Source organism: Cherax quadricarinatus, chromosome 49 (assembly GCF_038502225.1).
Source record: "Cherax quadricarinatus isolate ZL_2023a chromosome 49, ASM3850222v1, whole genome shotgun sequence".
NCBI classification, from domain to species: Eukaryota; Metazoa; Arthropoda; class Malacostraca; order Decapoda; family Parastacidae; genus Cherax; species Cherax quadricarinatus.
The window spans coordinates 9,893,565-9,908,072 of NC_091340.1; the positions used below are offsets into that span (position 1 = coordinate 9,893,565).

The 14,508-nt window shown below is 42.0% G+C and overlaps 1 protein-coding gene across 1 annotated transcript; it reads right to left on the reverse strand.

Annotated features, from left to right (window-relative positions):
• Positions 1–6,756: 6,756 nt before the first annotated feature.
• LOC138854094 (uncharacterized) lies at positions 6,757–13,998 on the reverse strand. The gene is made up of 5 exons (XM_070095081.1): positions 13,901–13,998; positions 12,723–12,904; positions 11,109–11,279; positions 7,642–7,732; positions 6,757–7,125 (listed from the first exon to the last, which is right to left on the reverse strand). The coding sequence occupies exons 1-5, from the start codon at positions 13,980–13,982 to the stop codon at positions 7,043–7,045; spliced, it is 609 nt and encodes a 202-aa protein (XP_069951182.1). The 5' UTR covers positions 13,983–13,998; the 3' UTR covers positions 6,757–7,042.
• Positions 13,999–14,508: the final 510 nt, after the last annotated feature.

Sequence of the window (14,508 nt, forward strand, 5' to 3'; positions counted from 1 at the left end):
ACTCATTGGTTGTGCCACTCGCTGGTTTGATCTTTACTCTGTTAGAGTAATGCATCGTGAGTGAGCAGTGCTCTGGTGTGTCTTGACGGGCGTTCTGAACGTTCTAGTCAGGTAGTGCGTTGCGATTGAGAGGATATAAGTTGTTTGTAAGCATGGCAATGCTTTAAAAGGGAGGAGTGGCTGTTTTAGTAAAGGAGACCAGTCCATTGCGAGTCATGGGGTGGGAGGAGGGGGGGAGGGTTGTTCGGGTGGATGGGTGGTGGGGGGAGAGCAGGGTATGTTTTGTGGGAGTTTATATGCCCGCGATTGGTAGCGTGAGGATAAAAACAGACTTTGTTCAGGCTTATTGTTATACTATCTCAGGGGTTTACCTGCTATCGCGATAATTGGAGGTGATTGGAATTGTGTGATTAGGCATGGAGACGTAATACCTAGGGAGGCGGGGTGTGTGTTGGGTGCCTTACGGGATGCTTTTCGAGATGTCGGGGTCCTAGATGTGGTCGGCAGGGGAGGGGTATCAGGTGGAGCACACCTATGTACAGGGGAGTTATGAGGCAAGGTTGGATAGGATTTATGTTAGGCAGGGGATAGGAGTGGAGAGGGTTAGAACAGTAGACGTGGGTTTGTCTGACCACAGAGCAGTGATGGCTGACCTTCGGGTGGAGTGTATTCCGAGAATATATCAGAGTTATTGGAAATTAAATGTGAGGCTTTTACAGGAGGAAGATCAAGGTTGGTCCTTTCAGGCATGGTGGAAAGGGTTTTGGGAGGCTAGGGATGAGGAGGTGGATTTGCTAGATTGGTGGGAGTTGCAGGCAAAGGTGCAGATTGCAGGATTTTTTAAGAAGAGTGGCAGGGAACGGACACGCTGGAGGTTTGGATTGCAGAATTATTTAGAGGGCCAGTTGATTGATTGTTATGAGGGGGGGTAGGGAAGGTGTGGGAGGAGATATGGGGGAACTTAGAAGTCGTTTAGTGGAGATGCATAATGAGCGTTTTGATGCACTCAGGGTCAGGGCAGGCTTGGAGGACGTACTAAAAGGTGATAAGCCAACCGGGTATGTACTTCGAAAATTCAAGGACAGACAGTTGAGGAATACAGTGGCACATATTGTCGTGGAGGGGGGGAGGGTTATGTGCAGGGACAGGGTCTCTCTGACACAGATTGTATCAGTAGGTATACTGATTATTGATTTACGGAGAAATGGAAGAGAAGGGGAGGGGAGGTTGGGTTAGAAACATTTAGAGCTATAGGGGTTCATCAGGGTTTGGGGCAGGGTTATCGGGACATGTTGGAGGGAGGCATTGAGGAGGCAGAGGTGGGGGAGGTGGTGAATGGGTTGAGTCAGGCTAAGGCACCGAGAATAGATGGGTTATCTAATGATTTTTACAGAGCACATTGGGAGGATCTGAGGGAGTGCCTAGTGGCGGTTCTGAATTATATGTTGAAACGTGGTAGGATGGCGCAAACACAGAGAACTGGGGTTGTTGTTTTGGTGCCAAAGAAGGAGGGGGGGAGGAGAAGGGTTTGGGAGATTATCGTCTGTTGTCGTTAATGTGTACAGATTACAAAATTTTTGCGATGGTATTGGGTAACAGGTTAAAGAAGGTAATTGGGAATAGCATACATGAGGGTCAGTATGGGATACCGGGACGGACTATGAAGAATGGGCAAAGTGGGATAAGGGATTTTATAGAGAACTGCCAGTGAGGGGGCGTCCTTGGCTTGGATTGGGCTAAGGCCTATGACTGAGTGAAGAGGGACTTTTTGTGGGGCTGTTTGGAGAAATTGGGTTTTGGAGGGGGGGTAGTGAGGTGGGTGCGCACTCTATATGAGGGAGCTGTCATGAGGGTGCAGGTTAATGGAAAGCTGGGGGGGGCGGTGATGATGGAACAGTGATTAAGGCAGGGTTGCCCGCTGTCGCAGTTGCTCTTTGCATGTGTGCAACATCCTTTCTTTGAGGCTGTGGAGGAGGAATTGAAGGGGGTAGGGGGGGGAAGCATGGGGGGAATAGTAGGTTATGTGGATGATACAACTGTTTTAGTTATGAGTGGGGAGGCTTTAAGAAGGGTGGGAGAGGTGATAAGGAGTTTTGGGAATGTTTCAGGAATGGTAGTTAATTTAGCAAAGTCTAGGTTATTGGAGGTAGGAACATGGGTTGGGGGGAGATTGGGGGAGGAGATGGGATGGACGGTTTGTGACAGAATTAGGGTGTGTGGGATATGGTATATGAAGCAGTTGCAGGAATGTAGGAGGATTAACTCAGAAACAGTCACGAGTAGGGTTATAGGCAAGTTAAAAGGTTTGAGGGTTAGTGAAGTGGCGTTACAGCAGAGGGCGTTGGTAATTAACTCGCTGGTGTATAGTAAGGTCTGGGGTGTGGCGGAGGTGTTCCCTTTGAGGGTGCAGGATATACAGGAAATACAGAGGAGGGTGTTGAGGTTTGTGTGGAGGTTTGGGAGGGCCTGGTTGTCCAAGGAGGTGGTCATGACGGAGGTGAAACGGGGGGGGACTAGGCTTGTTGGACTTAGGGCCTAGGGTAATGGCATTATATATTAAGCAGAGGTATCTAAGGGTGGGGGAAGCGAGGGGTGTTAGGGTGGATAGGGTGATGAGGGATGCTAGAAACTGGTGGTGTGGCAGGGATTTGAGAAAGTGTGAAGATGTAATAAGATTCTTGTTGACAGTGAGGCAGGTTAAAAGTTTGAAGGTAAACACAGTGGTGGGTGTGGTGTGGGGAAGGGGTGTATTGCAGGGGGTCGCAGTATACCCCATGTATAACTGGAGGGTCATATGGGGGGAGTTCAGGAAGCTTAGGATACCAGCAAGGGTCAGGGAGATGGTATACCGTTTTCTCATGGGTGTGGTTGCATCTAAGCAAGTGTTGCATAAAATGGGGTTGGTGAGAGAGGCAACTTGCTTATTCTGTGGGGAGGAGGAAACTGCCTATCATGTGGTATATTTTTGTTCATCCTTGGGCGTGGTGAGAGTATGGATGGCGGGGGTTATTAGGTTGTTGGGGGGGGGGAGTTGGCCTTTTCTTAGATCTTTGTCGATGGATGTTAGTGGGGTAGCAAGTGAAGTGGGGAGGGCTTTAATGTATGTTATGGCAGATTATTTGCATGTTTCTTGGGAAATGAGGCAGATTAAAGGGCAGTTGAGGATAAAAGCGTTAGCAGCAAGGTTCTTTAGGACAAGGTGTAGGAATAGATTAATATATGGGGGGAGATGGGAATCAAGTTTTTCGGAAGGTTATCGTAATCTCACTGTAGCACAACTCCTCAGGGAACAGGGGGGAGGGGCAACGGACGGGTCTCCTTTAATGTGAGGGGGGGGGGGGGTAAGGTTGTGCTAGTAGTGTTGAAGGTGATGAGAGAGTGAGCTAGTAAGAGCATACATTCGCGAACTGGTTATGTTCCTGGAGGGTTATTTTATATTTGCGTTCAGTACCATGGTTTCATTCAGTAACAACTAGAACGTCATACATTTACATATTTTGGTTTGGGTATATTTATTACACTCACTGTCAAGGATAGGTGGCTTACGTAGCTGTTATGGTGTTTTATGTCAGGCAGGACTGAACATGTACAACAATGATACTGCCAGTGAATTATAGTAATCCTTTTTATTAATATGAGATGTGTTAAAAAAATAAAATAAAACAAGGAAACACTGTAGGTCAAGTGTAAGTTAGTATGGGATGTTGCTTGTATTTTTGTAGTTTTAAACACGCAGCTGCAAGTACTTTCCTTTAAAGCTGTACTCCTATATAGAAGAAGGATTGTAATACTTTTACACACATTCATGTAGTGAATGTTACTATGTCAAGGATGCACACTTCGTGTTTCAGATAGGGAGATTAAGATCTTATGTCCAGTCATTAACAAGTTTGATCTTAAGCTAGGATTTAGTTAGTTGTAGGGGAGTACCTGTATAGTCTTCATTGAGGGTGTTTCTTGCCCCGTCCTTGTGTGGGCAGAACCAATTTGACATGTTTCAATGTGATAATTCTAGTCTTGGATTATATTAAATATTTACATAACCTGGGTTTAAAGATGAGGTAGCATGTAATGTATTCTCTTATATTTTACGTGTAAACTCCATGTTATACAATGTTGTTATGACAGTTGGAATTTCAAGGTTGATGTATTATTATTGATATTAAATATTGTGGGTGTATATTCTTCCGCTTATACAGGTGTGTGTGTATAGGAAGGTAATGTTCATATCTGTTTTCCTATGTACTTTTATATTTTTGTGTTTTGTTTTGTTCATGCATCACCAACTTCTGGTAAATTCCCATTAAGGTTTAATGAGGTAAGGGTATCACCCTAATTGTTAGGTTACTTAAGGTATTTCTTAGAACGGTGCTTGTAAATATTTTTGTCTGCACTGACATTATTAATTATTGTAAAAGGAGGAGTTTTGTAGGACATGTTGTTGGAAGTGTAACTGGTGGTAATATGGCTATCAGCTATAGTGTTATTTTAAGTACTGGGATTGTGTGATAGAGGTTTTTGTTAATATTCAGTATAGTTCTTCTTTTATTGAAATCTTATACATTCTTGTATTTGTTGTAAGTTTTAAATAAAAATATAAAAAAAAACTCAGGGAATCTGTCTCATGTCCCACCATTATTGTACAAGAGAGCGGCCCATGTCCTCTCGCATGCTATCTCATTACTTTTTAACAAGTCACTAGAAACTAGCACCTTCCCGAAACTACTCAAGATGGCAAGGGTTACACCAATACATAAAGGTGGTGACCCTACAGATTTAAACAACTATAGGCCAATATCAAACTTACCATTGCTATCCAAAAATCTTTGAGAAACTCATGCACAGGAGACTATATTCATTTATAACGGCACAAAACATACTCAACCCCTGCCAATTTGGATTCAGGAAAAATAAAAGTACTAACGATGCAATCATAAAAATGCTAGATCTGCTTTACACAGCATTAGAAAATAAGGAATATCCACTAGGAATTTTTATTGACCTAAGAAAAGCTTTTGACACAGTAGACCACGACATCCTACTCCACAAACTTGACCATTATGGTATAAGAGGCCATGCGCTTGCATATTTCAAATCTTACCTTACTAATAGGTATCAGTATGTCACCATTAAAGACACAGCATCAACAACACAGCCACTTGATACTGGAGTTCCGCAGGGAAGTGTCCTTGGTCCCCTGCTCTTCCTCATATACATCAATGATCTTCCAAACGTATCTCAACACCTGAACCCCATTCTCTTTGCTGACGACACGACTTTTGTCATCTCTCACCCTAATCTTGCCACCCTCAACACCATTGTTAATGAGGAGCTGATCAAAATATCGACTTGGATGACAGCCAATAAACTTACGCTTAACACTGACAAAACCTACTACATTATGTTTGGTAGCAGAGCAGGAGATGAGCAAATTAACATTAAGATCGACAACACTCTAATTGCCAGGCATAATGAGGGCAAATTTCTAGGCCTATACCTCGACAACAACCTGAACTTCAGCACCCATATCCAACACATAACCAAAAAAGTATCCAAAACGGTTGGGATCCTCTCCAAGATACGATACTACGTGCCGCAAACTGCCCTTCTCACACTATACCATTCACTTATATATCCATACCTCACCTATGCTATCTGTGCTTGGGGTTCAACTGCAGCAACACACCTAAAGCCAATAATAACCCAACAAAAAGCCGCAGTAAGAATAATCACTAAATCCCATCCCTGGCAACACCCCCCCCCCCACTCTTCATAGATCTAAACTTACTCCCTGTTCAGTACATCCACACTTACTACTGTGCAATCTACGTCTACAGGACCTTAAATTCCAATATTAACCTTGACCTAAAACGCTTTCTTGATAGTTGTGACAGAACCCACAGGCATAACACCAGACACAAACATCTCTATGACATTCCCCGTGTCCGACTAAACCTTTACAAAAATTCAATGTATGTTAAAGGCCCTAAAATCTGGAACACCTTACCTGAAAATTTTAAAACTGCAGACACATTCATCACCTTCAAAACTACCATCAGAAAACATCTTATCTCCCTGATACACCCTGTCAACTAATTACAAGAATACCACCTGGTGGTTAACACTTACACTCACTCACCCATTTGACCATAAACAGAAATATCAATCTCAATCTCAAAATAATTAATCTTAACTAGTCATAAGTTGGCCTGTGATACTCCAATACTGAAACTATGTATAGTGCCAAAACAAAAGCATTCACATTACTAAACTCACAAACTAGTATTTAGTCACTTAGCCATAATACCAACTTACATCATAATTTTGTAATATTTTAAACTTAAGATTTAATCTAAGTCTGCCCGAAATGCCTAGCCATGCTAGGTGTTCTAGTGGTACACTCTGTAATTATTATTTTACTACATGTAAACCACACAATAACCAAATTCTGTAAACTCAGGATTGTAATCCTTATAGAGAATAAACTTTGAATTGAATTGAATTGAAGAAGAGCGTTGCTATTTAAGCCAAAATAGCAAGTTTTACCTATACAGTACGACATATATACATATCCCAGCATACATAAAGGGGATTACCAATAGGCCCCTGGGTGTTCAAGAAGGCGCTGGACAGGCACATAAAGTCAGTACTTGATCAGCCGGGTTGTGGTCCTTACGTCGGCTCACGTGCGGCCAGCAGTAAAAGCCTGATTGATCAGACCCTGATCCACCACAAGACCTGGTCACAGACCGGGCCGCGGGGGCGTTGACCCCCGAAACCCTCTTCAGGTATACTCCAGGTATGAGAAGAAGAAGAAGAAGAAGAAGAAGAAGAAGAAGAAGAAGAAGAAGAAGAAGAAGAAGAAGAAGAAGAAGAAGAGGAAGAAGAAGAAGAGGAAGAAGAAGAGGAAGAAGAAGAAGAAGAAGAAGAAGAAGAAGAAGAAGAAGAAGAAGAAGAAGAGGAAGAAGAAGAAGAAGAAGAAGAAGAAGAAGAAGAAGAAGAAGAGGAAGAAGGGTAGACATTCTGATGTCATGATGTAGATCTAATTGTAGACTAAGACCTTGCATAAACAGATGTTAGCACCAGTGTTCTTGTAGAAGGTGATGTACCGAGCTGTCTGACCCACTGAAACAATGACATGCAATGTTAGTAACAATCTTATTAATGTTAGCAACAATTATAACAATGTTTGCAACAATCATAACAATGATAGGAATAATAATAATAATAATAATAATAATAATAATAATAATAATAATAATTTATGTTTCTACTCTCGCCGGGAATCGAACCCGGCCGTCATCGTGTGAAGCGAGGGCTTTTGATCAGTAATTAATCTGACCTACTTTAGGGTAATTTAAATTGAAATTGGGGAAATTTAAATTATTTTGATGTACTTATAAATGCATTGACGTACTTTGATGTACTTTAATGTACTTTGAAGAACTCTGAAGCGTCTTGATGTACTCTGATGCAGTTCGACGTACATTAATGTACTTTGACTTAACGTACGGTACGTACTATAACTTACTTTGCCGTACTTTAGCATACTTTAACAGATTCTGACGTACCTAGAAGTACTCTGACGTAGTTACATGTATTTTAAGTTACTTTAACGTATTTTTGCGTACTTTACCGTACCTGCATACGTCCGTGAATACTCCTGATTACCAAACGGACGTTGCTCGTTGTAGAGGAGAGGATCAATGGCAATGTTGCTGGTGTTGCCCACCTGCAATATTAACACCAGTACACTAACACCAGTACACAAACACCAGTACATTAACACCAGTACATTAACACCAGTACACATTAACACCAGTACGCTAAAACCAGTACACATTAACACCAGTACGCTAAAACCAGTACACATTAACACCAGTACACTAACACCAGTACACATTAACACCAGTACACATTAACACCAGTACACTAACACCAGTACACTAACACCAGTACACATTAACACCAGTACACATTAACACCAGTACACATTAACACCAGTACACATTTGTTTAATGAGATTATTTGGTAAGCTGTAGAGGGGTTCAAATGATACGTCTTCAGAGGCTTCTTACTTTATTGATAATGTCGTGGTGGGTACACAGGCTTGTGTGTTGTGCCCATGGCCCGGGCAGGGTCATCCCATGAGAGGGAGCTAGGTGTAGGCCTTGTGTCTTCCTGCTAGGCCGCGGTGTGAGTGAGAGTGAGGAAAGGGCAGGCTTAAACTAGCAAATGATGCTTTTCTGTGCATAAAACTGACACTAAGACATACTAAAATGTGAGAACACTGACTGAGAGGAATTAACACACTACATATATCTTCTCTTAGTCTTCTTGACAATATTTTAATAATTACTGAACACTCGATGGTGACATTATGTGATGTCAGGCGTGATGTCGCGAGGTGACGTCAGCAGCACTGTGACGTCAGCAGACATCTCGAGGTGACGTCAGGCAGGCATCGTGATGTCATGAAGTCGGGCAGCATCGTGGGTGACGTCATTGTGATGCAGGCAGCAGACCACAGCATGAGGCCTGGGACATCTGGCTCGGTAACTCACGTGGTTTGTAGATCTACGTGACATCGCCCACACCCACGTGGCGTCGTGATCCACGTGGCATGCTGATCTACGTGGCATGCTGATCTACATGGCATGCTGATCCACGTAGCTTCGAGTGGCCTCGGGCACTCGGATAAACAGCACTGGTGACGAATTCACACGAAAAACAGCAGAAAACACAGCAGAGGGAGTGAGTAGTGGTGTATGGTAGGCTGGTGAGGTGTGTGGGTGAGTGTATGGCAAAGGAGCATCTGGCCATTCCTCCTCCTCCCACCCACAAACACAGGGAAACACACTGGACGCAGAAATCACCACGAAACTCACCTCTGGCTTGCTGAAACAGCTGTGCTGAGCTGAACAACAGCAGCAACATACAAGTGACGCTAAACACGTGACTTGAGAAACAGCGTGGGACGCTGTAGCGCGGGGTCATTTGGATGCCACTTACAATTCTCGGAGAATTTCGGCAAATTTCGGCCTGAATCCTGTTTGTACCTGTGTCTGGATGCTCAAACGTACAGACAGGACATCAGGATAACTCGTTGAGAGACGGATGCTTCTTGTATAGGGTGATGAAGTGAAGATGACTTCATACCTCTTCCTTCCTCTCTCCAAGCAAACAACTGCTGCGACCACCGCTGCTACCAATGTTTAATGAGATTATTTGGTAAGCTGTAGCGGGGTTCAAATGATACGTCTTCAGAGGCTTCTTACTTTATTGATAACGTTGTGGTGGGTACACAGGCTTGTGTGCTGTGCCCATGGCCCGGGCAGGGTCATCCCATGAGAGGGAGCTAGGTGTAGGCCTTGTGTCTTCCTGCTAGGCCGCGGTGTGACTGAGAGTGAGGAAAGGGCAGGCAGGCTGAAGTGGCAACGCCTATAGGTGGCAGCACCTGAGTGGTACAAAATATGAACTAAGCTGGCAGACAGCATGGGCTGTCTGTGCAGACAGTACAGGCTGTCAACACATTAACACCAGTACACATTAACACCAGTACACTAACACCAGTACATTAACACCAGTACACTAACACCAGTACTTGATGCTGGTAAAGAGATCTTAGTCCTAGGAATTTGAGCTTCCCTTCTCTTTCCTCGGATTAAACCTGATTATTTCCAATTCCCCAGGAGTAGTATGACCCTTACTGGTTTTATGTATACTAGTAAAATTAATAATAATAATTAAAAATATAATAATAATAATTAAAAATATAATAATAATAATAATAATAATAATAATAATAATAATAATAATAATAATAATAATAATAATAATAGTAATAATTAATAATAATAATAATAATAATAATAATAATAATAATAATAATAATAATAATAATAACAATAATAATAATTAATAATAATAATAATTCAACATTGAAGAGCAGCTCATAAGACTGCCATCCCCACGAGCCCCTTTGAGGCGGGGCAGATGGCAGACCAGAGGCCTAGCTTCTCCCTACGAGCCCCGTGAGGGCGGGGACTGTGGCTAGGTCTGGGAACACTTGGTCCCAAAGATGAGGAGGTACTTGTACCTCCTCCCATGGGAGACTTAGGTCTCGAGATACTCTCCAGATAGGGAGCCAAGGCCGGGTCACCACTACTTGGAAAAGTCCCGGGCCGGGAGAGTACCGGCGAATAAGAAAAAAAAAAAACGTTAAAGAGAAGAATCATTGACAAGACTGTCATTAAGAACTCGATCATATTTTCCTTTATTACGTTATATGATAAGAAATTTCTTTTAGTAATAGAGGAGTAAATTAGTGAACTACAAGATCCATATTCTGATTTTATTACAAAAGTGGATAAACGGCACTTCACTAGATACAAAACTCATGTGCAACACCTAGTTATCTTTACTGATGAATAAATACTTTGACAATAATAATAATAGTGATTGTGACACACTCCTGAGATGTGCCTCCATATTGTTCCACTTTCTGACAACTCTATTGCTGAAGAAATAATTCCTAACATCCCTGTGACTCATCTAGGTTTTCATGTTTAAATTGTGGTCACTTGTTGCTGTGTTCCATCTCTGAAACATACATTCTGTTCCTATCCAACTTGTCAATTCCTGTCACTGGAAGATCACCAATGAGATCAAGCAACTCTTCCAGTACAACTGGGAGGTATATTGGTGCGCAAGACAGCGTAGGTAGCATTACATACATTTCTGTCCTTGTGTATGGCCTCCAGTGAACAAGTAAAGATAGTTCCCGACCGCTTGAGGGGTGTTGCAGGAACTCAAGACCCCAGGTTCATCGCAGCAGCCACGTGGTGGAACACCCTTGCAGACTTTTCAAGCTGGTCAGCTCCTCCCAGAGACTACAAACAGTCCCACTGGGACAAACCGATCACGGAAAAATCGCCAACACAATGCTCAACAACGCTTCAGGAAACGACAAAGCTCATCTCTTAGCAGTGAAGGCACATCATTCAGGAGATTTTCTTTTAGCAGGTGTTGGTTAGCAGGTGTTGCACATGTGCCCTACTCATCAAGTGGTTGTCGGTATTGTGAGCCATTAATATCACGATACTTACATAAATGGACAGTTGAGAGGACAGGATCGAGTAGGCAGTGACGGTACGGTAGACCAGAATCTGTCTGATGTGCTGTGGTGAACCCAGGTTGATGCTCACTTTCTGGTTGACGCTGTTCACAGTGCACGGACAGTCACTAACCTGCAGCCAGCACCAGGAGCCTCCTTGAACCTAAGTAAAGGTAAAATGCGAAAAAATTAGTTTAAGTGAGGTTCCTAAGTTAGGTTTGGTCCAAAAATATAATTACATCATTGTTTATGGAAAAAATATGTCAATTAATTTGTAAAAATGGGAGTCTAATTTATAAGGGAGTTTGTTCTATTCGGTAAGTTCAACTTATATATATATATATATTTAAATATATATATATATATATATATATATATATATATATATATATATATATATATATATATATATATTCAACAAGTCTGCCGTCTCCCACCGAGGCAGGGTGACACAAAAAAGAAAGAAAATCCCCAAAAAGAAAATACTTTCATCATCATTCAACACTTTCACCACACTCACACATTATCACTGTTTTTGCAGAGGTGCTCAGAACACAACAGTTTAGAAGCATACACATATAAAGATACACAACATATCCCCCCAAACTGCCAATATCCCAAACCCCTCCTTTAAAGTGCAGGCACTGTACTTCCCATTTCCAGGACTCAAGTCCGACTATATGAAAAAACCGGTTTCCCTGAATCCCTTCACTAAATATTACCCTGCTCACACTCCAACAGATCGTCAGGTCCCAAGTATCATTCGTCTCCATACACTCCTATCTAACACGCTCATGCACACTTGCTGGAAGTCCAAGCCCCTCGCCCACAAAACCTCTTTTACCCCCTCTTTCCAACCCTTTCGAGGACGACCCCTACCCCTCCTTCCTTCCCCTATAGATTTATATGCTTTCCATGTCATTCTACTTTGATCCATTCTCTCTAAATGACCAAACCACCTCAACAACCCCTCTTCTGCCCTCTGACTAATGCTTTTATTAACTCCACACCTTCTCCTAATTTCCACACTCCGAATTTTCTGCATAATATTTACACCACACATTGCCCTTAGACAGGACATCTCCACTGCCTCCAACCGTCTCCTCGCTGCTGCATTTACCACCCAAGTTTCACACCCATATAAGAGTGTTGGTACTACTATACTTTCATACATTCCCTTCTTTGCCTCCATAGATAACGTTTTTTGACTCCACATATACCTCAACGCACCACTCACCTTTTTTCCCTCATCAATTCTATGATTAACCTCATCCTTCATAAATCCATCCGCCGACACGTCAACTCCCAAGTATATATATATATATATATGTATATATATATATATATATATATATATATATATATATATAAATAGAGATATATAGATATATATATATATATATATAGATAACAACACTGCAACTAGCCGGGGGGTCGAACCCGTACTGTTTTAGCCCGTCTCATTGTGAGCGAAAATTCACGAAGCTATAACTCACAGGACCATACAATCCTACAAGAATCACGCACCCAGCTATCGTTATGTTATTACAATATCGTGAATCACACCGGTACTATATAAAGCTGACACTCCGTACAACAATTTTACCAGTGATGAAGAGAATGTTGGGAATCCAGGAAAGTCCGTAGTTGTTGTGATGGTGAAAGCGGTGACGCTGAGTGGAGGAACTGCCTGGCTCTGTGGTCTGTAAGCTGGGATGATACTGGAACCAGTAGCGTTCGTGTTGTAGCCAGTGGCCAGTATCACGGTGTGCAGCATACACTGACCTCCTGTGTGAACCACCAGGATTATGTTTATTTCTTTGATCCATGTAAATAATGAAGATAAATGTCTTAGTACAACAGTAGGCATACAAGAAAGCCACGAATTATGCAATGCTTAAATGGTACTTAAGAATTAGACATTGCCTATTACATAAGACTCTAAGAATTAACCTGAAAATACCATCCAGACGCATAAATACTAACATCAGAATTAATGCCATTTTAGTACAAGAATACCCAATCTTTTAAATGGTTATGATAAACTACGATATCTCACTATATACTATAACCATCTCAATCGTCTGACCAATGATGCTCAGAGAATCATCATGAGATTAAGGCCACTGTTGCCATACACACACACATAATTTTGTTCATAAAAATGACACATTCAGTCACTGTTTTAGGCCACGAACATATGATACATAATGACAGTGAAGGAGGCTCGTGTTTTGACACTGAATTAGCCCGAGTAGGCAGGAAGACCGTGTATCAACGCTCTTATGGTGTGAAAATTTTTCTCTTTAGCATGGTATGTGTCTTAATAAGCATACATCAAAGACATGTTGATGAATAAGCTTCTGTTGTAGAGCTTTATAACGTCATATTTCTCTCTCTCTGTAGAGCTTATCACGTCATATTTCTCTCTCTCTGTAGAGCTTATCACGTAAACAAACCATATAACTGGCAGAGTTTGAACAAATGGCAATTGAATCTAATACTCTGTAATGTTTCTCTCTGTGTAGACCCCCCAAGGAAGGTTCCTTGATGCTGGTGAGGGGCTCTTGATCTACGGAATTGGATCTATGCTCCAGTTCCCTGAATTAAGCCTGAATACCTTCCATCCCCGACAAGCGCTTCCCCTTTATAAAAATAATAATATCTGTGTAGTTTATCAAGTCTCAATGGAAACCTGTGTAGGAAGTGTCTTTTCTTCACTATCTCTGGCAGCGCGTCCATCGGATCCACAATAACAGAGGCAGTATATAGCTTGACACTCACCCTCATACGTAACGAAGTTGCAGTTCGGGTTCTGGGCGCAGCTGACGACGCAGTACACCATGGCGATGCCAGAACTGGTCATGTTCACTGGTGTTGATGGACACGAAGTAAATACAGCCAGGGATCTGTCTATGTAGAACTGTGGGAGAGATACTGTTTCTTAGTCCCTCACACGATACCTCAATAGGATTACTGTGCAAATATAAACAGTCTTAAAACAAATATTCATTACACAGTCGGGTGGTGAGGGAAGATAATGTCAGGTAACTGGACATTTTATTTCAGCAACGTTTCGCTCACCTGGAGCTTTGTCAAGCCGTTTTACAGCTTGACAAAGCTCCTGGAGAGCGAAACGTTGCCACAGTTAAATGTCAGATTAATTGCACATATGTCCTTTTATCTATTATATTGTCTATAATTTTATTATTATTACTATGGATCGTCTGTCAGGGTTTGGATTGTTTAACTGACTCTTGTCTAATAAAACAGAACAATTTAATGGTTTAAATAGCGCGCCTAGTAAGGTTAATTATCATTGGTCAATGTAAACTGGGCGTGTACGTTCATCAGCTGGTTATACTGATTTATGATTGGCTGACCTCTCTCAG